Source organism: Syzygium oleosum, unplaced genomic scaffold (genome assembly GCF_021117445.2).
Source record: "Syzygium oleosum isolate NSW1041296 unplaced genomic scaffold, Sole_v2.1 Sole_v2.14, whole genome shotgun sequence".
Classification (NCBI taxonomy): domain Eukaryota; kingdom Viridiplantae; phylum Streptophyta; class Magnoliopsida; order Myrtales; family Myrtaceae; genus Syzygium; species Syzygium oleosum.
The window spans coordinates 7,775,702-7,800,314 of NW_026607498.1; the positions used below are offsets into that span (position 1 = coordinate 7,775,702).

Consider the following 24,613-nt stretch of genomic DNA (forward strand, 5'->3'; position numbering starts at 1 on the left):
AGATAGCTCATGAACCTATACATTCATCATCAACAGGGTATTTGATGGTAAATGGCCAAACAGAAGAAAGAAAATCAATATTAAATATTAGTTCTTTCAGGAGCACTAAACAATTATTCACAAGATACATGACAATACTTAAACTTACAGGAAAGCAGCATTTGTTACAGAATGAAACACAACTTGCCGAAAATCCAACTCCATCAAAGTACAACTCAAAACGCAAAAGGTAACATGATTTGATTTTTTTATAGACGATGACTACTACCACTACTAACGTTATTGTGCCTTAAACCACTAATTAAAGGGGATCAGCTCTATAAGTTGCACAACATTGGTAGATTACAACATTCAACATTACTTGGCCGCTCTCTAACCAGAGCTCGAGATGACCAGACGCAGACACGTATTGCAAACCATTAATTATCACGTGAAAAATAGATAAGTTTCATGCCTTTCGATCTCTCTGTCATCCCATGAATCCACTAGCAAATTCACTATGCCAAATTTGTTGTGGACTCCTCCGATGAAACTTCATTATTAGAGTTCTGCCACATCAGATGTCTCATGTTCTTCTTCCTCATCAGATCTCTCATTTTCTTCGCACAAATTTGTTGAGGACACGTCAGAAACTTCAAGTGCTGGAACTTGATTGTTAGAGAGTTCTGCCACATCAAATGTCTCATGTTCTTCTCCCTCATCAGATGTCTCATGTTCCTCCCCTCCAGTTCTTCCGCTGAACTCGAAACCAGACCAGATCAATTATTCTATGTCTTGATGGAGGTGATTAATTCAAAAGGAAAAGAGATTATTCAAATAATCGTGAGAGAAAAGAAGGTAAAGGAAATAGAGGCATTAAGTTATAATATCGTTTGGATGCTAGCTAGCCAGAGAAAGGAATATGAAATATTGTATTATGACTTAAACGTCTTTTTCTGTAACTATAATTTGTAATAAGATAAAGGTATTCGGAGGAAAGAAGAAAGAATTGTCAAATAATAAAAGAGTGTGTCCATGAGAGACTGTGGGCGGGGAGCAAGTGCAGCTAGAACTCCCCTTTGTTTTTTGGCTGGATAGTTCGATCACATCTATTGAGGATAGTATATCCTTTCGAAGGGGCCATTTTTCACACTTAAATACTAACGAAAGGTACTTTTTTTTTTGCTTTATCACTAAAATTTAATATACTATTCAAATTTCACCTGTTATACTTTTTAATTAGTTGACTTTTTCTATCGATCATTATCGGCTAACTGTTGATAGTTGATGGTGCACTACGCAATGGTCAGCTTGTTCAGGCGAAAAAAAGAAAGACTACGAAGAGAAGACGCTTTGTGAGAGTGAGAGATCTATTTCTTCCTAACCCCTCGAGCTATGTGTTCCCGCTATTATCGACGTTTTCATTTTCATTTTCACATTTTTTTCCAACCCCTTATCAGTGTTAACATTCTTCTTCTCACTATTCTAAGTCCGAAGGACCAAGTCCTTCCAGCCCAGGTTGCCCGACTCATGAACAAGTTCAATTTAAAGGGGACCCAACTTAATCTTTTTAACTAGCTGAGCCTAAATAAAAATATTTTAGTCCAATCATAAAATTGAAATTCTAGAAAAGAGAAAAAGTAAGTATCTGTAGTTTATTACCTAACTGCTATCTAAGTAAACATTGAATGAAACTGCATTACCAGATAGTTCTCCCTAGTATGAAATCTAGTGCTCTTCCCTTGCTCTTCGTCTTCTTCTTCTTCACTGCATGAGAAAAAGTTAAAGATGAAACTTCTTCTAAGAGAAATGGTAAGACATTTATATATAGATTGCTAAGACATTTTCAAAAATGTTAATTACTTTGTAATTTATTGTTTACCTATTGGGAAACCTCCAAGATCTTTCTTGTCCGGCTCATAGTCCCACTGCAGTCAAAAGGTTTGAATTAAAGATAACTTAATACTAATGTATTATTAGATGATAATTATCATGAAATAAATTTAAGAATTTAATTTGGGAACAACTGGAACAGATGAATTAGCGATTTCCGTTGGCATTTTATATAATTTATAAATGTCTGTAATGTGAAAGAAAAATGTTTTTCCACATAAAGGATACAAATAAAGTAGAGAAGCAATGAACAGAGAGAGGAGGGAGGGAGATGAGTAATGAATAAGTAAGGTATATTTATGGTGGGAGAGAGAATAGCTCTCCCATAGCCAACTATGCAAATCGACAAAAGAGACCAGAAAATCTCTAGAATTGCTCCATTTGCATAGGTACAGATTAGCATAGCGGAAATGCCCTACTTGGCCTTTCAAATTAATTACTAGTTCCTTTTAAGTAAACTGCCGAGGTAATTTATGAATTGGTGCACTTTACCCGAATCCCTCACGTTAATTCTTCTAATAAGAAGTGGAGCAATACTCACAATTGTAATAATATCGACCTTGGGACAATACTTCCAATACTCGTGAAAAAAGACTTCATCATCGTCATACACGTGGGCTCCCTGAGGTACCGCCTTCAATTTGGGACATCGGCCGATCCGTAATCGAGAAAGATGAGGCATGGCTCCTTCAGCCACCCTCCACTCCTCCAAATTTTGCAGACCACCAAGAAATAAACGCTTGAGTTGAGGAAAGCCTCTTGCAGAGCAAACGATCGATTTCCTTTCCCTCAAAAGCATCCACCAGCTTGAGAGCCACCAAGTGATTCAATTTCTCCAATATTGACATAGGATCTTCTTCAAGTTTGGAAAATACTAAGACCAGCTTCGTCAGTTGCTGGGGTAGATTCTTATGTTCCGGTAACTTCTCTATTTTTCCCTCCATGCACAGTTTGCAGGAATGGGGATAGCTTGACATTTCACTCAAACCATCTTCAGTGAAATAACTCATGAATCTAAAAGATGATGACTGAAGATGTTTCAAAGTGAATTTAGCAAGTTGTGAAAAAATCTCCGACTCCTCAAAACTAACCTTGTTGATGACACTCAGTTTTTGCAGATTACTCAGTTTGCCGAAATCGTTCACATCACAAGTCTTCTCAGAGAAGTTTCTCAATGTTTGTAGGTTCTTTAAAAAGTCTAACCGTAACTTCTTCTGGTTCCCAGATAATTTCCCATTGACGTCAAATATGAAGGGAAGATGGAGATGCCTCAACCTTATCATCTTCCACAACACATTTGGCATGATTACCATAGAATCTAATTTCGTACACAGGTCCAAGGATTCCATGCGTACAAGGTTCCCCATAGATTGTGGTAAGCCCTCAAACCTACTTCCTTCTAAACTTGAGTATCTTAAATGGATTAAGTCTCCCACTGATTCAGGTAAATTTCCTCTCATCCAATAAAGATCCTCCAGCTTCAGAACTCTGAGAAACTTACAGTTGATGAAAATAGGTTGAAATTGCTCCCACATTCCTTTTACAAATTCCCCAGAAATGAAGACCAAAAGAGTTCGGAGGTGGAGCATAGTCCTACCTATTTGTTCTACTCTCGGAATCGTGTTTCCTCAAGCACTCATACGGATATTGAGGATAAGCTTTCGTGATTTGCAAGTTGACTCACCTTCTATTCCCATTAAAGAAAAACGATCCTCCGATTCATAGTCTTGCTGAGCCTTAGGAATGCTTAGAAACCTCTCCGGCCTAGCCTTGGAGACGCATAAATCTCGCATCATATCATGGAGGCGGTAGGTTTTGATGGTTCCACTTAAGTTGAATCGTGCTTGGACCTACCCCCGGTTAACCAACTCCATCAGATATCGATGCGCTGCATCTTCCACTGTAATTTCTCTCTCTTCATCATATGCATAAGGCGACACAAAGCCTTCAGCAATCCACATGCGAAGAAGCTTCGTTGCAGGGATTTCAGCATCCTCTGGAAAGTTACCCAAATAGAGGAAGCATGGCTTTAAATGCCATGGTAAATCATCATAGCTTAAGGCCAAAACTTTTGATACATGGCTCTTATCACCAAAATGCAAATTGATCTTTTTGTAAACCGTCTCCCACTCGTTGATCGCGAGAAGTCCACCAAGCACATTGACAGCCAGAGGCATCTTCCACACTTCTTAAGGAGCTCATCTCCTAACCTCTTCATGTTTTCATCGATTACTACATAATATCAAGCAACAAATTGCAACTCAGCAATCATAGGACGATGCAATTGTAATAAGAAGATAACTATAGGGACAAATATATGGTTTTAGATATATATAAGTAAGATGTTATAGTTCTTTATAATCTGTGGTTTATTTATGCTTTTGTAAGGGGAAAGACTATAGGGACCATAGCAAAGCTCCTATATATGCCTCCCTCTAGGCCTGGAAGATCAAAAACTCTAAATTAACGAGTGGAATGTGTTGTCTTTGTTATCTGTGCCTTTAATTAAGTGACTCAAGCAAATGTATAACAACAATAATCCTACTTGATGAAGAAAAATGAAAGCAACGCAGGGATAACTCAAGTGTGCTAGTAAAATCCCGTGACTTTAGTGTGCTAGTAATCTCCATTGCCTTGGAAATAATAGTGAAATCTGTATGTTACCGATCTCTTTTGTCGCATAACGATTCACAATTTTCCTAACAATCCCAACTCTTCTTATTGGACCAACTATTCGCAAATTCAAAAAAGGTTTACCTAAGACGAAGCCTATGGAAGACGGAACGCAGCTACGCGCTCCATTGTTTCATCGATTCCCATCAAAATTGCTTAAATTATTGGCCATAAAAAAGCCTCTTCCACATTTTTCCTCATCTGAGGAAAGGAGGAGCAGAGCTCTGGATGTCTGTTTAGAGGTATAATCGCTACCTACTAAGAAACAAAAGGGAAATCTCATTCCCCAAATTTCAAAATGTTGATGCCTGCTCCCTATATCAATCATTTGAACTCCATAGTAACTATTGATTCATAAATTGTTAAGCCTTCTAAAAGGCAGACTGAGCAATGAAGTACCTCATATTTGTCCCACGATCTCTGCCTATAATAACCTCTTGAAGCAATATTATCGCTTGAAGCTACAATATGTTAGGACAATAACCTTAAAGAAGCCTCACCTTTCATTTCAAGATTCGTCCTCTTATTCAGCAAATCCCAGCTCTCCAAGTGTGATAAGCATTGAAGTTGATCGAAAAGACCTTGAGGATTGATATGCTCCGCTACTTCTCTATTGCGGGTCGTTATCAATAGCTTGCTTTTTGTGTTCTCGACCGGGAATGCAGCTCGAAGACAGTCCCATGCCTCTTTGGTTCAAATATCGTCAAGAACCACGATACTTCTCTTCTCTTGTTGGATCTTGTATAGAGCTTCAAACAATTCTCGTTTTGTCATCTTCATAACCGTCTCTCTTTGATCAGGGACCAATTTAACAAGAATTTCCACCAAGATATCTTCCACGTGGTATTCTTGAGATACGCAAGCCCAAGCTAAACCAGTGAAATTGTTCATCACTTCGTCACGAGCAAGAACTTTCCTAGCGAGTGAGGTTTTACCCAAACCACCCATCCCCCATATAAAAATAACTCTCTACTCTTTTCCATCCTTCAACAGCCCTTTCACCAACTCCTTAATACTATCTTCCCCCCCAACAAAATCCTCCTCGAAATGGGCGTAAGTCTGTTTCGACGTGGAAGCTTTTGCGTGTTCGCGTTCCCTTCCTTCACAGATTGTATGCCATACTCCTGCATCCTGCTTCCAATATCGGAAATTCTGGATTTTAAGCCCTCGATCTCTGTCCCCACCACATGAGTATGCACGCACGTGCACTTTGCCATGAAGCAAGCATACGCTTTGATGATGTTTCGTCCCTTCTTCGGCACGACTCTGAGGATGTATTGCTCGATGACGTCCTCGGCATCATAGGCAACGTCTCGGAGTTGCGTGACCCATTCTCCGACAGATTGATCGTGCTCTTGTCTCGTGTCCGCATCCCTCAGCAAGCACCGGATCAGGTTCAGCTCCCTTTGCAAGTCCTCAACCTTGCCCTCCACGCCCCACAAGAATTTGGCCTCGTCAATGAGCAGCTTTCCTATTGTCTGCCCCACGGACGAAACAATTGACTCGGCCATTGGTATTGCACTACTTGACAATGATCAGTGGAACTTACGATAGAGAATGACTTGACAAATTAACTTCCAATGCGTTAACAAGCTGAGAATATAAAGGCCCTTGAGTTGCAAAGAAGAGAGGAAAGGAATTAGTACCTTAGAAAGTTACATATTGCATTGATAATCACATATTCTATATCCACCGACGCAAGAAAATCACACCAACAAAATGCAATCAAAACTTCTCGAAAGGGCAAAGAATTTGCTCGACAGCAATCACGAATCCGATACTTTCTTGTCTTTGAATGTTATGGCGGAAAATGCGGAACAATTCAGGAGGGCCGGGGGTGAGGACGCGTGAGCGAGGGAGCAGGGTTCTGCAACCTGCGCATGGCACATGGCACCCGCAATATCTTGTAAAATAAATATAAAAGACCGTCATCATCGGTCGGTCTTCCTCGAGAGGCTCTTAAGCTCGTTTGGCGCTCATATTTAATGATTCATCTCCCGCCACGACGACTATATAAGCTCTCAGAAGCGGTATCACTCACTCTCGCAGCAATCACTCGCAGCTTTCGAAATCCTAGAAGTTCTTCTTCTTCTTCTTCATCTTCTTCTTCATCCCCCAAATGCTGCAGCGACCGTCATGGATGAAGCTCCGACGAAATGGAACGTCACCTTCACGAAGCACCTCAAGCAGAAGAATCGCAAGGTCTACCGCGACGGCTTCCTCTCTCTCCACTCCTCCGCCGGCAAGGTGCGTTCCCTCTCGCTTACTGATCTCCGCCATTCATGTCCCAGCTCGACTCGATCGGCAAATTTAGTTAGCTTCGATTGGGCTCGGACACTCTCGAGTTTGATTGGCTAGTCTATGTCGAAAATGCAGCGGCAATTGATTTGCCACCGTCTTTTCCCCGAATTTAGGTCGCTCGATCGAACTGAATAGCGTCCTTTCGGATTTCGATTTCGACTGTCACCGCGGGATTGTTCTGTTCTGTGCTTTTGGTCGTTGTGCTCTCCGGGATCGAGCTTGTTCTGAGTAGATTAGGTCATTCCGTGATTGATGGTCGGATGATTTGACAGGTAATGCTGTATGATGACAGCGAGCAGCTGTTGGAATGCAGGATTTTGAAGAGTGATGAAGTTGTTAGCTCCGGTGAGACACTGACGTTCAACGCTTATTTGGTTGATGTTGGAGAGTCTGAAGGAGGGCAAAAGCCTCCCGATGATACTTACACTCGCAGCCGAGAAAATAAAGTTCTTAAGCGAACAAATTTGCTTCACAGAAAGAAGTTCGTCAACGTATCTGATTGCGCCGGTATTGTCTGTTCTTACATATTTGTCTTTCTTAATGCTGGTGTCTCCATTGGTTTGACATTTGACTACTCATACTCGTACATTCGCAATGTTGTGCTCATCATCTACCTGTATTATCGTATAATCCACTTTGCTGTCTTTTAAGGAGATGAGAAGACCATAGTGGAGAAGGATAAACAGCAGACGATCGGCCTAAGCCCGTCGCAGAAAATTATTAGAGGTTGGCAATGATATCCTACATAATCTAACTCTCTTTTAACTGCAAGTAAATGCTGGGTACAAAACTTAGCATGAGGTTTCTTTTGTTTTTTGATTTCCAGAATTCAAGAAGAATGAAATGAACAAGTACGGCATATTGCAGGCGAGTCCGAACTCAAGGACATCAAGTATGGCAGGTGAGTTTGGACTTTTGCTGACTCATCTATGCCCATGCCAGGCCGTGTCTTTCTCTTGATGTATCTCCTGGATTGTGAATCCGTTCTTGATTTTCTTTGGGGTACAGTTTCTGCACATCTTTATACTACATACAGAATCTTTTCACGGTCAACTCTCAACTCTGATGCTTTTTATATCAAATCTTCTCAACCGCAGTGGTTTCATATATTTTCATGGCTTTTCTGAAAATCATTGGAGCTTCTTAGGATATATTCAAACTTCCCTTAGAAAACTGGTCTCGATATTCTCTATGCAGCTATATTCAAAAGTTTGTTATTGTTGTCTCAGCACTGCAGTTGACATGATATTCCCTTTGATATAGATTGGCACGTCTTGTATACAACACACTTAACTCAAAAGTCGAAGAAATATCATGATGGCTTCTTACGTTGTACGAGCAGTGGATCTATGACTAGGCAGGTCAAGCTCTACAGTCTACATCTCCTTCAGATTTTTACCCTTATATAATACCAGCTATCTTGTTGCTACATTAAACTTCAGCTCTTCCTTCCTTTATTAGTTGGTTTTCTTCTTCGTGATGTATGCCTTTCTCAGCAGATTAGTGAAAATTTTTTGTCAGGATAAATATGGCTCGGATGATTGAAACCTTATTTGGGTCTTTTACCAGGTTTTCTTGTATGATATGAGCTGGAAACTTTTAGATAGTAGGTTCCTGAACAAAGCTGAAGAAGTAAGCCCTGGGGAGATGATGGAATTTCCTGGTCATTTGGTTGAAGTTGGCAACAGTGAAGCAAACCATGAATCTTTAAGGGATCTAAATGCATGCGGAAACAGCTTCAATTCTCTTCACAAATCAAATATGCAAAAGCAGCAGCATAATGTTACCACCGTTAAATCTGCTGTACAAGGTACCTGGAATACAGTTCAATTTTATCTGTTTGCTGGTGTTCTGTAAATTGTTTATTTTTCCTGTTTAGTCTTTATATGGAGGTAATTTGCCGTAACACCTGGCTTAAAGTCTCGAACTGTCAATAGATTGTCAACATTTTCTCCCTGATTGTTTATTTTCCCATCTACCCTATCGTTCAGCTGCTCTGCAATTGATGCTATTTGGGGATACTCCATACTCACCAAAATGATGTTGCAACACAATGTGATTCGTAGCTTTAAGAACACAAGTTAATGGGATGTTCATGATACATGGGATGATTTCCACAAGTACTTGAACTTGCAGATGCCATGAGTCAATTCGTTGTTTTTATGTGAAGTTAACACTTTCTTCATTGACCAGATAAAAAAAGATGACAATCGAAAATCTTCATTGTTAAACATATTATCTCTTTCCTTTTTGTCAAGGAGCATGATTTTTCTCTTCATGTTTTGCATGATCTACAATAATTACCTGATTCTGTAACAGCCCGGATTTCGATGTCGATTTTCGAAGGCTTAAGAGACTATTTTTGGGAATCTGACGTCATATCACGCTGGCCACATACATTTGGAGTTAGTCCGAGTAAAAATTGGAATTTCGCCCCTGGATCGGAAAAATGACGGTTTTGCCCCTATGAGCACCGAGGCTGGATTCGGAGGCCGTTTGAGGTTATTTTTAGAGGCCAACGCCATTTTTGGGTGGCCATGCATACCAGGAGTCGTTTTGGACAAAAATTTGAATTTCGACAAAAATTGGAAAAATAATATTATTTTATTCCCGAAACTTTGCAGTCGATTTTCGGGGGCTTAAAAAGTGAATTTCGCGATTCCGACGCCATATTATATTGGCCACGCACATATGGAATGCGTATGTGCGAAAATTGGAATTTTGACCTGGGACTGAAAAATTACCAAAATGCCCTTGGACCCATTTTTGGTAATTCCGAATTTTGGATTTAATTAGGGGACTAACCAAGGTGAGTTAGGGCTAAATCAGGTCTGGTCAGCTTGGGTTAAGGACCAATGACCATTTTACCCCTAAATAATTGGATAAGAAGGAATTATAGCCATTGGATCAAGGGCAAAATTGTCCAATAGCCCTAGATCTTGACACTTGGAATCCACTCACCCATTGTTGACTCACTTGGACCAGACCATTTCTCTCTCTCGTGAGATTCATTCGGTCATTTCCCCAGAAAATCTTCTTCTTCTCTTCCGTTTCTGGTTCTGCAGTTCACGTTCTGCATTTTCTGGTACTGTTCACGCCGGAACAGTACCAGCCGGAGCTGCTGGCCACCCACCACCGCACGCCACAGCACCCTTGGACCTTCCTCTCACCTGTTCGGCCATCCACAGTCCCATTTCCAGCCCAAACAGAACAAAACCAAGCAGAAGAAATCGCCCTCCGTCGGTGTCGCCGCATGGACCGCCGGCTTGCACCCGGAACGCCACCGGCCGATCCTTACCGCGCGTCGGTGATCGACCTCCCGTTCCCGTCGTCCCGAGTCGTTAATAGGCGAGTATAAACCCCTAAACCCTTAATTAGTTTAATTGTGCATTTTTAGGGGTTAATTAGGCCTAATTGAGGGTTAATTAGGTTTAATTGTGCGTGTGATGTTTTGTATGGGTCATTAGGATCTAATGAGATGTTTTAATGGTGGATTAAGGCCCAAAGCAGCCCACTGTTGCATATCGTTCACTTTGAGTACCGAAATTGTGTATTTTTGTCTAAGTTTTGTACTAATTGAGTTCAATGGTTAATGACTTAGAATTGGACATTTTAGGGGCTAATTAAGCTTATTTGAAGCTTAAGTAAGTGTATTTGGTAGTTGGGTGATTAGGGTATGTGATTAGGCCTTAATGTGATTGTTTAAGTGTGAACTAGTGACTAAGGCTTAATGCACACAGTGCTTGTTCATTAGTACCGAAATTGCACAAATTTGTCTAAGTGTGGCACTAATTGAGTTCAATGATTCAAGACTTGAAATTAGGCAATTCAAGTGTTATTTGGACTTAATTGAGGCCTAATTAAGTGTATTTGGTTGTTGGGTGATTGGAGTTTGAGATTAGAGCCTAATGAGGGTGTTTAATTGTGGTTTAGTGGACAAAATGTGTCCTCCCCTGGTACTGTTCATTGAGTACCGAATTTGTGCAATTTGTCCAAGTTGAGTACTTAGTTGAGTCATTGGTTGATGGCAAGGAATTAGGCATTTTTAGGGGTTATTTAGGACTTATATAAATCCTATCTATTGACCCCGTACCAATGAGAATGAGGACTAAGTCTAATTTGCCAAGGCGGGCCTTAGGCGCATTACATTGAATTGTAATAAATGTGCGGAATCAATGTTGAATGGGTTGGGTGAGAACGGAAATAAATTGATTGTATTGAGGATGAGTTGAATGCGTCTAAATCGAGCATGAGTATGTTTGGTATATTAGTGTGGGAGATCGACCTTGAGTGCCTTGGCTTGTATTCATCTCTCGTGACATTGTGTGGCTGATTTTGTGGAGTGCGATTGGCCAATGATTGGTTTGAAATATGTGTTTGAATTGTGAATCGCACGTTGGGCCACACGGTATTAATTGGGCCAATTGAGCATGTGCTGTGATACTGAGTGATTGGATTTCATTGGCGCTCGTGGTGCATTGCATTGCATAACATGGACACGCATTGTGTATGCCAAGAGTGTGGCATGTGGTGAAATTGTGCGAGAATGCGTGTCTCGCCATGAGCATGTGATCACCTAAAATACCACCGAAGCGTTATACTGCCGGGTTCGAGATAATAATAAGTTGTGTGATCACCTAAGGACCTTCGGGTCATACCGTCCTCATGCACTTTGAAGACGGGACGATGCCCGGTGCGTCCGGAAGGCGACCGTCCTCATGCACTTTGAAGCGAGGCTGCGGTTCGCAAGGAGATCGGTGTTGCGCCTCATGCACTTTGAAGCGAGGCTAGAGACACCGGGCCGGATCGGTTCTTGCGCCTCATGCACTTTGAAGCGAGGCTAGACGCACCGGGCCGTGAAAAATTGATGACTCGAGTCGTAATAATAATTAATTGGGCAAGTGTGCCAGTGTGGGCCAGTGGGCCAAAGAAACGTGCATGACATGTCAATGACATTTGAATGCATAAACATGCATTGAATAGCATGCGAGTGTGTGAGACTCGGTGTATGAGCATGTGATTGGCGTACGTGTGATAATGTGTGCCACGTATGTCCCGTGATTATTACATATTGAACTGTCTAACCTGCAAGGTCAGAGAATTGTATGATTATAGTTGTGTTATGATTTTAAATGTTTGTTTCCGGTCAGGAGATTGCATGTTAGCCTAACCTAGGTTTAGGGGGTCATACTCGCTGAGATTCGTCTCACGGTTGTGTAAACAGAAACATTTTCAGACCCCGGCCGTAGGATGCCGAGGACACCACCACTTTTGGGATGCTGCATTTCATCCAGCGGTCGTTGAGCGTGCACCCCGTGGAGACGGAGCGAGATCGGAGAAGTGGCTGTTTGGTTATTCCTAGGAGTTGGTGTTTTATTTGAGTTGTTGGGAGCACTGTAAAAGAGTTTTAAAATAGTGATATAAGTATGTACATATTTTCTGTGTTGATCGTTGTTTTTGCTTGGCTATTCTTAGTCTCATGCGATTTATTGTATGGGTGTATATATTTATTTATATACGTGACTTCCGTATGTGTTTGATCTCTGATTGGGCGTTGGGTCGGCAATGCTTCCTGGGAGCGTTGCACCATAATCGACCGTCGACGGGATGTTGCGTTCTGGTAGAGTACGGGGCGTGACAGATTCTGTTTGTGATGCACTGAAACATGTATTCATTAGTACTCTTTCAGAAGGAAAAAATGGTCAGATGCATCAGAATGGGGCAAAGGGGAGAATATTAGATGCTGGAAACTCAAGCGTAACAGTTCAGATTTTGTTTATATGCATATTCAGTTTGCCACTAGTGTTTACTAGTTGCCTTATCTCTACATTTGTTGCATATTCTTACGTGATCATGATCTCACATTTTTTGGCTTGATGAAATCAAAGTTTCCCGTCAGGAGACCTTTTTTGCACTTGTCATAGGCAAAACATTATACTGCTTAACCAGATGGATTCTTAAAATTCCTTAGATATGACAGAAACAAAAGCTTCACCTTATATGAAACTATCTTTTGAGTTTTCGGCTTTGTGCTTCAGAGGTGGTCTAAGTGTGTCCGTTCATTTGGAAAATCCATAATTCACCTTCTCTGGTTACATTCTTGAGATTGTCCTAGCTCTGGCACCCTGCTTTAAGTACTTAAGAATGAGTCATAAGTAAGAGAACCTCGTGCAAAAGAGAAGGGCAATGAACAGAGTTACATGGATTCCTCAGGATATTCCTTAATGGTTCTTACATTTCTAGTGAAGTTTTCATTAAATAGCCAGTTGTTTGTTCTACTTCCTAATCGATTTTTCAATGAAGTTTTCATTAACTAGCCTATTACGTTCTTGATATTGCTGTGTATTTACTGCCTCCTTTTAGCTTAAGGTTATGGAAATAACGAAATCAATAACAGGTTCATCGTTATTCTTCAGTCGTTTCCAACACGCATGAGCATGTGAATGTTCTTTTGTGGGCAGTGTCCTCCCGTTATTTTGTGTTAGTTTAACTGAGCATGTCCTACTTGGAGATTAACACTTTCCTGTCATGTAGGATGGCAGGTTTTGTACACGACACAAGTAACTCAAAAGGCCAAGAAATACCATGATGGTTTTTTGCAGCTTGAAGTTTGCGGATCCCTAGGGAGGTAGGTCATTCCGAAGCACTTTCAAACATGTTTTCATCCTGAAGCCATTGTTCTTTAATTAAACTGGGCTGGCTACTTTGTTTGCTGATCCAACATGAATCGCTTCATCTGTTTTTCGGAAAATGGTTCATTATGTGCCCCAAGTAGCACACTAACTCAAGTGCATTTCACTACCCAAAAAAGTTAAAAGGTCTTCATACCCATTCTTTATAGGTCCTGCAATTACTTTTCTGCTCATTATTTTTTCGCCCTTGGATCATTCAGGTCACACTGTATGATGCTAGCAGGAAAGTCTTGGCGAACAAATTTCTTAGGAAAGACGAAGTGCTGGGAACTGGAAGATCACTAGTATTGGATTCTCACTTAGTTGATATTGGGGAACATGAAGTAGAAGAAAAGGTGCCGGTGGGTTTGAATGATCGTGAACCATGTCGCGCTGCTGGAGAAATGAGGAAAGGCCATGGGGAGGTGAATGGTGTTAAAGTTGATCAACCAATCCTGGGAGGTTTGCAGCATTATTGATTCATCCAATGATGTTGAGATGTTTTAATAACTTTATTGTATTCGGTTGTAGTCTTCCTTGATGCATCCTGTTTGTCCTAGCTATGTCCTAGTGAAGTGCTGAAGAGGTTATATAGGTGGATCTGTGGGTATTAAGATAGAGTTGTAAATGAATATGTTGAGAGAACATGTTAAGAGAAAGTTGCTATCTCCCTAACCAAGGAAGGGGCACTTATTTGAGGTGGATTAGACACCTGATATGGTCACCTCAAGATGCTTTAGATATGGAGCATCTAATTCTTTCTTCCACTGATATTAATTCTATGTACCTCAATCATTTGATGCCTAACGCTTTATCTTTGGATATTACAGTACTCTGGCATAAACATGGAGACAAAACTCTGGGGAAGGTTCATCCAGCAAGAGATTTGGATTCAAACAGTGGAATATCTCGTATGATAAGCACAGATTGCATCAGGAAAGTTCCTGAGACCAAGCCTCTACGTGATGGTGATTTCTCTATTGATCTTGAGGATTCTTCTGCTGTTTGATATTACTATCTCTCCCATGTGTATTTAGATTAAAGCACAATGCTAATAAAGTTATCTTATTCAGGTGCATCAAATATTTTACAATAAGCTTTGTAAAAAGCCCACAAAATATATAGATTGTTTCATGGACCTGCTCTAGAAAGAAGAATGTCTTGCAATTAAGCTTGGGTTTGGTCTTATTGATGTTGATGCAACACCGTCACTTTATTTTTCATTTCCTTCGAAGTTAACTCTCATGTTTATTGGAGGAAACTGTGTTATGTTACTCCAGCTTGCAAATGATCTCTTGTAATCCAATCGATGCAGCCTATCAAATATTATCTGTCCTTCGAAAACCATTAGATCAAGTTGCCGTGGCGGAAAATTCATGTGAGAGGGAGTCAAACTAGCTTCAGTGGAGAATGTGGACACTGGAAATTTAACTGATACCACTGTCAATGAAACGTCGCCTGGTCTCATGAGGTCTGAAGGTTGGCTTTAGTGTGATTTCAGTCACTTCAGCATTTTAATGTTAGCTTTCTCATAATTGAAAATTTTCATTAGACTCAGCCTCTGATTTCAATGAATTTCACTCTACAGTGGGCTTTGGAATCGGCAACTCACAGGTATTTCACAGCTACTTGTCCTATTTTTGCTACAGTAATCAATTCTTTCATCTCTATTTTGACCCCATTTGTGGCAAGGTTGTGACTCTAAGCATCTTGAAATTCCATTAGAACTTAGTTTTGATATTTGTTGAAACTCTTTGGTGCAAGATACGGTATGAACTGAAGCAAGTTAGCAGCAGGTGCTACTGCTTGTAGGAAATTTTCTAACTAGATGCATCAGGACCTGCTCGAATTCTCTAATTCATCCCAGTCCATCATATAGTTCTTTATTTACCTAGAGGACATTCTCAATTTCACTGAGCTTTGTATGACCAGCATATACATCTGCTGCAATTATCCTTTACAGCCTTCTCTTGAGCCAGCTGACCTCAAATGCTGTGGCAACAATCTTGCTTCAGAAGCATCTCTTTCTCCCGGTGATGCTAATGATGAAAGGATGACCCCTGAAGGAGATAGGGATCCATTGAAAGTGAAGGCCGAGTGTCCAAGTTTTGATCTTGGATTTTGAACCATGGTCATTGCTCAATCAACTATATTGCTACTGTCAAGAATTTGGTTGGAGTACTCAAGAATCTCGTGCCTATCACGCATATAATTTGTACAGTCAAGCTCTTGTTTTTTTTGTAGAGTGTTTTAGTGCCAAGTTCATTTGGAGCTGTCTGATCTGAAACACATTTTACTTATATGGCATAGTCAGTGTATTTCCAGTGATCTTCGACATATTGAGTACGCTATGTTTACGTAGCCAAATAAAAAGAGGCCACCCATGTTGATCTAAGATACTAGTTAAAATTAAGTCAAGTAAGCGTATGGTGAAGAAGTTCAGCCGAGAAAGGAGGAATAATTACGTGTATGTTCTCATGTTCAAATATTGAAGTGGCAAGGCGGATTTGCTTCATAGACAGTTTATTTGTAGACAATGTTCTTTCTATTCTAATTGAGGAAGATGCTCTTCCAAAGAAATACCCTGTAGAATTTCAATCAGGACAATCTTTTCGTTCTGTTTCTTATTGGCATAAAATTATTCTCAAAAGCTTAAGCTACAATTACAAATGCAGCAGAGGTCATACTTGCGCTGCAAAGAAACTGACATATGCGTCTATCTGCTTTCCTCCATCCCCTGTTCTTGTTAGTTCTCATCCAAGGACTTGTGTAACTCGCTGTCTTCTCTTGATTTCCGCATGCTAAGCAAGGCCGTGAAGAGACATTTGTTTTTGCTGGAATATAGCTCGATATCAGTTCTCCTATTCCTCTCAACATGAGTAGACATCGAAGTGGATCTATGGGGTTCCGATGGGTACTGGATGTTCATGTGGGAAAATATAATCGCAATTCAGAAGAGATTCAGTCATAAAAGATCATGTCCTCAAGACTTCCGAAAAACAAGAAAAGTAGTTCTGTGACTCATGGACTTCCTTCTTCTAATAGACCAATCTTGTTACGTGCAATATGCATAGCGGTAGTTAAACCAGAAAATGGGTCATACAATGTTAGCCTGTGGACATTTTGCCATTTACGCCACTTATCATGTAGTATCGCAGATTCTTGTCGACTCCCTCATCTTCAGTTTCTGAAACTGAGAGAAAGTTCTCAAGCATGAGCCAACTCCAAATTTTGGGTCTTAATAAACCAACGGATAAATCTTGTGAAGGGAAGTGTGCCTGGTAAGATATATCGCATGTACTGTTTCGGAGTTCTTATTGTAGTGAGTGCCGAGAAACGTCTCCGTGATCTATGAACATCTCCTACATTCGTAGTCTCTAAAACAAATGGACAGTAATGAGAGTTATATTCGTCATCTGTGATACATCATTCCATAGTACGAGAGATAGCTGTTCTCCCTGCCATTTTCCATACTATTGTCGAAACAAGATATATTCCGCTATTTAGAATCTCTTTTGCTCTGCTAGTTAGTTTGTCACAATGTGATAAAATCCGGGACATCATGGAGTTTACCTGGAGTAACTTCAGTCAGTAAGTTGCATTTTGTGAGACCCTACGCATGGTAAATCGGAGTGTACGCAAGCCCTTCCCATCCGCCATTGAAGCCCAAAAGAATGAGAAATGAAACGAACAGAATGGGCAAATTTCAGTGTTACATCTGTCGGTGATCCCATATTAAGATAAAGCAATCATGATAGTTGAAAAGGATCTAAATTAGCTAACTCTATAAGAGGTTTTAGGAGACCCTTACGAAGGTCGGAACTGATGCTGGAGCTGATATTATCCTTTTGACATAATTAGTCAATTTAGATAGTAATTCCGGGTAGAGAAAGCTAAAGGTCCTCTCATAATATTCACCTCCTTTGATATATACCTCAAGTTCTTGGTCGCAGAAGAACAGCAACATTTGACGTGCGTATAATCATACGCTTTCTCGCTACATCCAGCAATTTGATCTCTCTTGTACACAGGGAAAGAGTCAAAGTAAGCGCACATAAAAGAATCGTTAGGCGTATCTTGCAGCCTTACATAAAGGAGGACAGGGATACTGATAATAACAAAAAATGTAGGAGACTGGGAGATGCAAAATGCACTTTTGTATTTCTCGTCATCGTTTATCTATATACATACAGAGAAATCAATTGCACAAGCCGAAAGCAACACGCTCATTTCAGATTTATGTTACCCCCAGTATCTACTCACATGCGCATTTCGTCAAACATCTGACCGGCACCATGGAAATGATTGGATCTTCTCTTCTCTCCTCTCCTCCCTCCTGCAATGCAGCTTTCACGACGACGCTTTCCAACACCAGAAGCGATGGCTCTTATTTCTTCAGATATGCCGCCTCCCATCCAGCGTCTTTCGGAGAAGCATTGCAGCGAGTTCGGTCCACCTCCTCACGGCGCTCAGCGAGGACTTTGCAATCTTTCCCATGAGCATAGTCGCGAGTGATTTACTACTACCCCCACTAATCTAAGTCCACGAGGATGAGAGAGAAAATGAAAGGAACAGTGATTTACGATAGGAAGAAGAAGACGATGGGGAAATTTATCTAAGGATTGCCATAATACATAGCCTATTCTCACTTAAAAAAATATCTCGAATCAGATGTTTTTACTCTTATAAAGCATTTGCGATATTAAAATATCTTGGGGGGGCCCACCCACCCCCTGACAGCCCGCCAAGCCAGACGCCTCCCCCGCCCTCCCCCTCCCCCACCCCCTCTCCCTCTCCCTCTCTCTCTCTCTCAGCGGACAATTGGGGCGACCCCTGACCACACATACCTGTATCTCTCTCTCACGGCCGGTATTAGGGGAACTTCTGCCACTCGCGCATGCTGGCTTCATCACCGTCATACACGTGGACTCCTTCACGAACCGCCGTCTTCAATTTGCGACAGTAGCGGATCCCTAATCGAGAAAGATGAGGCATGGCTCCTTCAGCCACCCTCCACTCCTCCAAATTCTCCAGATCATCAAGAACTAGATGCTTGAGTTGTGGAAAGCCTCCTGCAGAGCAAACCATTTCCTTTCCCTCAAAAGCACGCACCAATATGAGAACAACCAAGTGCTGCAATTTCTCCAATATTGGCATCGGATCATCTTCCAGTTCAGAGTCGAATAAGACCAGCTTCCTCAGTTGTTGGGGTAGATTCTTATGTTCCGGTAACTTCTCTATTTTTCCCATTATGGACAGTGTGCAGGAATATGGATAACTTGACATTTTACTCAATTCACCTTCCCTGAATGAACTATCAATCATATTGCATGTGAAATAAAAAGATGAGGATTGAAGATGTATCAAATTGAATTTAGCAAGCTCTGGAATTATCTCCAACTTGTCATCTGCAACGTCGATGACGGCTAAAGTCAATTTTCGCAGATTGGTCAATTTAGCTACATCGTTCACGTCACAATTGTTCAGATGAAAGTTTCTCAATGTATGTAGATTCTTTAAAGTGTCCAATCGTAACTTCTTCCGGTCCCCACAAAATTTCTTCTTGACAGTAAACCGGTAGGGAAGACAGAGATGCCTCAACCTTCTCATCTTCCACAACACATTTGGCAAGGTTACTCTTGGTATCACACACAGGTCCAAGAATTCCATGCATAAAAGGTTCCCCATAGATTGCGGCAAGCCCTCGAACTCACTTCCTGCTAAACTTAGATATCTTAAATGAACCAGGTCTCCCACTGATTTAGGTAAACTTCCACTCGCATAGATTAGGCGCTCTAGCTTTAGAACTCTGAGAAACTTATTGTTGATGGAAATAGGTCGAAATTGCTCCCACATTCCTCCAATAGATGCTCCATAATAGAAGAGCATAAGAGTTCGAAGGTGGAGCATGGTCCTTCCTATTTGTTCGACTCTCGGAAAGGTGTTTCCTTTAGCACTCCCACGCACATTAAGAGAAAGTCTTCGTGTTTTGCAAGTTGCCATCGAAGAAGAACAATCCTCCATCTCATTGTCCAGCTGAATGTTACGAATGCTAAGAAAACTCTCTTGCGTAGCCTTGGAGATGCATAAGTCTCGCATCAAGTCATGGAGGTGACAGGTTTTGATCTTTCCACTCAATTTGAATCGTGCTTGAACCATTCCCCTGTTAGCCAACTCCATTAAATATTGCTCTGCTACATCTTCCACTGTAATTTCTCTCTATTCGTCATATGCATTGGGCGACACAAAGCCTTCAGCAATCCACATGCGAAGAACTTTCGTCGCAGGGATTTCTGCATCCTCCGGAAAGCTACCCAAATAGAGGAAGCATGGCTTTAGATGCCATGGTAGATCGTCATAGCTTAAGGCCAACACTTTTGATACATCACTCTTATCGCTAAAATGTAAATTGATGTTTCTGTAAACCGTCTCCCACTCGTTGACCGCCAAAAGTCCACCAAGCACGATGACAGCCAAGGGTAATCCTCCACACTTTTTAAGGAGTTCATCTCCTAACCTCTTCATGTTTTGAGTGATTTCTGCACAATACCAGGCAGCAAATTGCAATTGTAATAAGAAGGTAACTTCAAGGACGAATATATGCTTTTTGATATATGAATAAGATGCTATAGTTGTTTATAATCTATGGTTCAATTATGCTTTCGTAAGGGGAAAGACTATAGGGACCATAGCAAGGATCCTATATATGCCTCCACCAACACCTGGAAGATCAAGAACCCTAAATTGACAAACGGAACGTATCATTTTTGCTATCTACGGCTAGAATAAAGTGGTTCGAGCAAATGTATAGAAACAATAATCCTACTAGATGAGGAAAAAGGAAAATCGCAGGGATAACTTGAGGGTCTTACTAATCTTCTCTAAGTTGAGTGCGCTCGTAATCTCTACTGCACCGGAAATTATAGCGAAATCTTTATGTTACCACTCTCTTTTGTCGCATAACGATTCGCGATTTTCTTAACAATCCCCACTCTAATTTTTGGACCAGCTATTCACAAATACAAAAATGGGTGGACCTGAGATGAGGCCTGTGGAAGAAGGAACATAGCTAGACTCCCCATTATTTCATGAATTCCTATCAAAATCGTTTATCACGTTGGCCATATAAAAGCCTCTTTGATATTTCTCCTCATTGGATGAAAGAAGGAACAAAATTTTGGGTGTTTGGAGGTACAATCGCCAGCCATTAAGTAATAAAAGGGGCATCTCATTCCCCAAATATGAATATTTTGATTCCGAATACTACATATATCGATTATTCGAACTCCATAGTAACCATCGATTCATAAATTTTTTTTAAACCTTTCAAAAGGCAAACTGAGCAATGAAGTACCTTGTATTTGTCCCTTCGTCTCCCACTATAAAAATCTCATGAACCAATTAATCTCCTGAAGCTATTATATGTTAGGATAATAACCTTAAAGAAGCCTTACCTTTCGTTTCAGGAAATGCTCTCTTAGTCAGTAGCTCCCAACTCTCCTGGTCCGATAAGCACTTAGGTTCATGGAAAAAACCTTGAGGATCGATATACTCAGCTATTACTCTATTTCGAGTCGTTACCAATAGTTTGCTTCTCGTGTCCTCGAATGGGAATGCGGCTCGAAGACCATCCCATGATTGTTTAGTCCAAATATCGTCAAGAACCACGATACATCTCTTCTCTTGTTGGATCTTATAAAGAGTTTCGAACAATTCATCATCTCTCATCTCTGTAACCCTCTTTCTTTGATCGGGGATCAACTTAACAAGAATTCCCTCCAAAATATCTCTCGCACGGTATTCTTGAGATATGCAAGCCCAAGCGAAACCATTGAAATGGTTCTTCACTTTGTCATGAGTGAAGACTTTCTTAGCAAGTGTGGTCTTACCCAAACCACCCATTCCCCATATAGAAACAACCCTGTGCTGTTTTCCATCCTCCAGCTCTTTCACCAACACCTTAATACAATCTTCCCTCCCAACAATATTTTCCTCGAAATGTGCATAAGTACGTTTTGGCGTCGAAGCTCTTGCCCGTTCGTGTTCGCCCTCATTCACAGATTGGATGCCATAACCCTGCATACTCGTTCTCAGATTGGAGATGCTGGATTTCAAGGCCTCAATCTTAGTCCCCACCACATGAACCGGCACACACGTGCACTTCGCCACGAGGCAAGCATATGCTTTGGTGATGTTTTGTCCATTCTTCAGTGCAACTCTGAGGGTGTATCCCTCGATGACGTCCTCGGCATCATAGGCAATGTCTCGGAGTTGGGTAGTCCATTCTCCAATAACTTGGTCGTGCTCTCGTCTCGCATCCGCATCTCTCAGCAAGCACCGGATCAGCTTCAGCTCCTTTTGCAGGTCCTCGACCTTGCCCTCCACATCCCTCAAGAATTTGGCCTCGTCGATGAGCAGCTTTCCTATTGTCTCCACCACGAACGAAACAACAGCCTCGGCCATTGGTGTTGCACTATTTGACAATGATCAGTGGAGCTTATGATAAAGAATGACTAGATAATTCACTTTTCATGCGTGAATAGCTCTGAACATATAGGCCTGCGAGTTGCAAAGAAGAGAGACAAGAAATAAGTACTTAGAAAGTTGCATATTGCATTGATAATACATATTCTACATCCACGAACGCAAGAAAATCACCCCACGAATGACTTGAGGCTTTTTTGGTCTCGAAGCTTGCCAACTTTTCTTCAAAGTGTAGTAAGCTGGTAATTATGTTTATCCTTTTTTTTCTCATGAAGTTGCAACAAGCATAAGCTTCGATTTTATTTTACTTTTCTGTAAATTGTGCCTTGAACCTGCTCACCACAAAGAGAAGAAGTTCCCAGGTTCTAGCCCATTAATAATCCTCCGATGCTAAGATGAGCATGGGAGTAGAGAGCGTAAGTTATGGAATATTATAGAGGGAGAGGAAGCATACTGCGGGTGTGGCTTACTCCTGCATTTATTGAGAATTAGGCGGGTGGCATGCGGTTTTTTAAGCTTTCGCCCTTAGCCCCCTTAGGAGAGGCTTCATGGTGGGGTCCATTTGGGAACCTATGTTGATTATGGATTTGTTTGTAAGCAGGTTACCCGGTTAAATATGTTGTAAGTAAAGCAAAATTTGTCAAAGTATGGGGAAAAAATTGGAACAAAAGTTTGTCATCATAAATTTGCCTGAAGTATGTTTTACTTGAGCAAAAATTCACATATTAAATCACACCCATCTAACAACCATGTAAAAAATTTTCGACCAAAAAAAAAATCATGTAAAAATTTCGATTACAATTTGCTACATTCAATATGACATCCTATGATTGAAAAGAAATCGAAATTATTTAGCTATCTATTACGTCAGTTTTGTACAAACGTGATGTTCTTGCACATGTGTAAGTAAATGAAAAAAAATTAGATACAAATTAAGAAGAAAATCAAATTCCTTTATCTGAATGTGTGTTTTATACGCGTTTATGTTATCCTATTTATAAAGGACATGTGCTTTTCATAAGTTAAAAAAACCGTACTAGAACAAACAAAAAAAAAGTTTGGAATTATATTAGATCCATTATCAGAGTGAGAATTGATTTTGCATATTTACCATTGCATGATTGACATGTGGAAGAATTAGATTACATTATTATCTTCAAAGTGTGTGGAAATTTTGTTACGAACCTAATAATCGCCCAAAAACTTTTAGCCCAGTCCAAGAGGATTGTATGTCTAGCCCCACATCTCACATATTCATACTTCGGCTGCCCGACATAACTAGTGAAGCTGTCAAACGCACTCTCGCTGCTCTTGAAATCCCTAGAAATTCAAATCCCAAATGCATGACAATGGAACCTGTGAAGAAATGGAACATCACCTTCACGAAGCACCTGAAGTAGGACCGCTAGGTCTATTGCGACGGCTTTCGATCTCTCCCTCCACGCCTCCACTGGTACGGTACGTGCCTTTCTCACTAGTCACCGCTTAATCGGTAAAGAGAGCTTCTTCATGCCATCAAAAGAGAATTCTATATTTGCCTCGGTTGCTTCCCAAGCAAACACCCCTCATCAATCTCACTCGGTCAAAACATATACGTCTCAAGCGAAAAATTGATCTTTTTATCTTTCTCTTATAAGTAATCTTTCAGGCAAAAAAGTCGATACTCAAAATTCTAAATCAACAAAATACCGATGCGTTGACCACAACAATACTAAAAAAAAAATTACTAAAACGTACAAAAACTATATAAAGAAAAGGGTCAAATCAACTGGGAGAAGAGCCACTCACTAGCTTAACCGCGACTTCCTCGTTCGTCTGAATAGTATTAGTACCTGAAAGTAATTTGCAACAAAGTTCAATCAGAATCAAACTAAAAGCAGAACGGATGGAGCAAAAACCAAATATCAATTAGCGAGCAGTCCACCGAGGTAGATCTCTCTCCAAATGATCCGTTGCCGATCTTACCACCGAGCCGGAACTTGTTGCCGACACGTGGCTCCACTGGAGAGCGAATTTCAAAGCCCCTGCTGCGAAGGGAAGAACTGTAGCTATGCACGCTCCTATACAGAAGACTATAGGAGAGACTTCATCGCCATCAAACCGCGAATAATGAGCCAGTGATGAAGAGAGAGTGCGTGTTGGTCACTACTAATCGACATTCCAATAAATAATATGTTGGTGAGAAATTATTGAAATTCAATGCTCAACTAACAATTTCAGCATTAAATGCCTAAATTCAACGCGCAACTAACAACATCAGCATCAAACTCAATACTCAACTAACAATTTCAGCATGGAGGACAATAACAAATTTTAATTGCCACGTGGACGAAGATATTAATGAAAAATGTCACCTCGCACTTTTTCCTTCGACTAGAAGCTAACAGAGCTTGGGACTAACATGGAGGATCAATATAAATTTTAGGACTTAAACGCACGAAATGAAAATTTTAATACTCAAATATTGGATCGACACAAATTTTAAGACTCTTACCGTAGTTGTCCCGCGCAAAGTTTGACTCCATTACTTTGTGGGCTTTTACCCCCACCGAAAATTTGTTACTATGAGGCTAGCCTATTAAAAACTTGAAATGCCCGAAGTGGAATAAAGC

At 40.8% G+C, this 24,613-nt stretch overlaps 1 protein-coding gene, 1 long non-coding RNA gene and 3 pseudogenes across 3 annotated transcripts; 1 reads left to right on the top strand and 4 right to left on the bottom strand.

The window, feature by feature from the left end:
* Positions 1-540: 540 nt before the first annotated feature.
* LOC115694196 (disease resistance protein RPP8-like) lies at positions 541-6,191 on the bottom strand (annotated as a pseudogene).
* A 438-nt stretch (positions 6,192-6,629) lies between these two features.
* LOC115694198 (uncharacterized) lies at positions 6,630-15,854 on the top strand (annotated as a pseudogene).
* A 232-nt stretch (positions 15,855-16,086) lies between these two features.
* LOC115694066 (uncharacterized) lies at positions 16,087-17,922 on the bottom strand. 2 transcript variants are annotated; one of them, XR_008817949.1, is made up of 3 exons: positions 17,781-17,922; positions 16,621-17,537; positions 16,087-16,434 (listed from the first exon to the last, which is right to left on the bottom strand). It is a non-coding gene; the product is annotated as an uncharacterized LOC115694066 (long non-coding RNA). The 2 variants fall into 2 exon arrangements; XR_008817948.1 differs by having other exon boundaries at positions 16,087-17,537.
* A 467-nt stretch (positions 17,923-18,389) lies between these two features.
* Positions 18,390-20,077, bottom strand: LOC115694197 (probable disease resistance protein RF9; annotated as a pseudogene).
* An 865-nt stretch (positions 20,078-20,942) lies between these two features.
* LOC115694062 (putative disease resistance protein At1g50180) lies at positions 20,943-21,980 on the bottom strand. Its single transcript, XM_030621196.2, has one exon. The coding sequence runs from the start codon at positions 21,978-21,980 to the stop codon at positions 20,943-20,945; it is 1,038 nt and encodes a 345-aa protein (XP_030477056.2).
* Between the last annotated feature and the right edge of the window lie 2,633 nt (positions 21,981-24,613).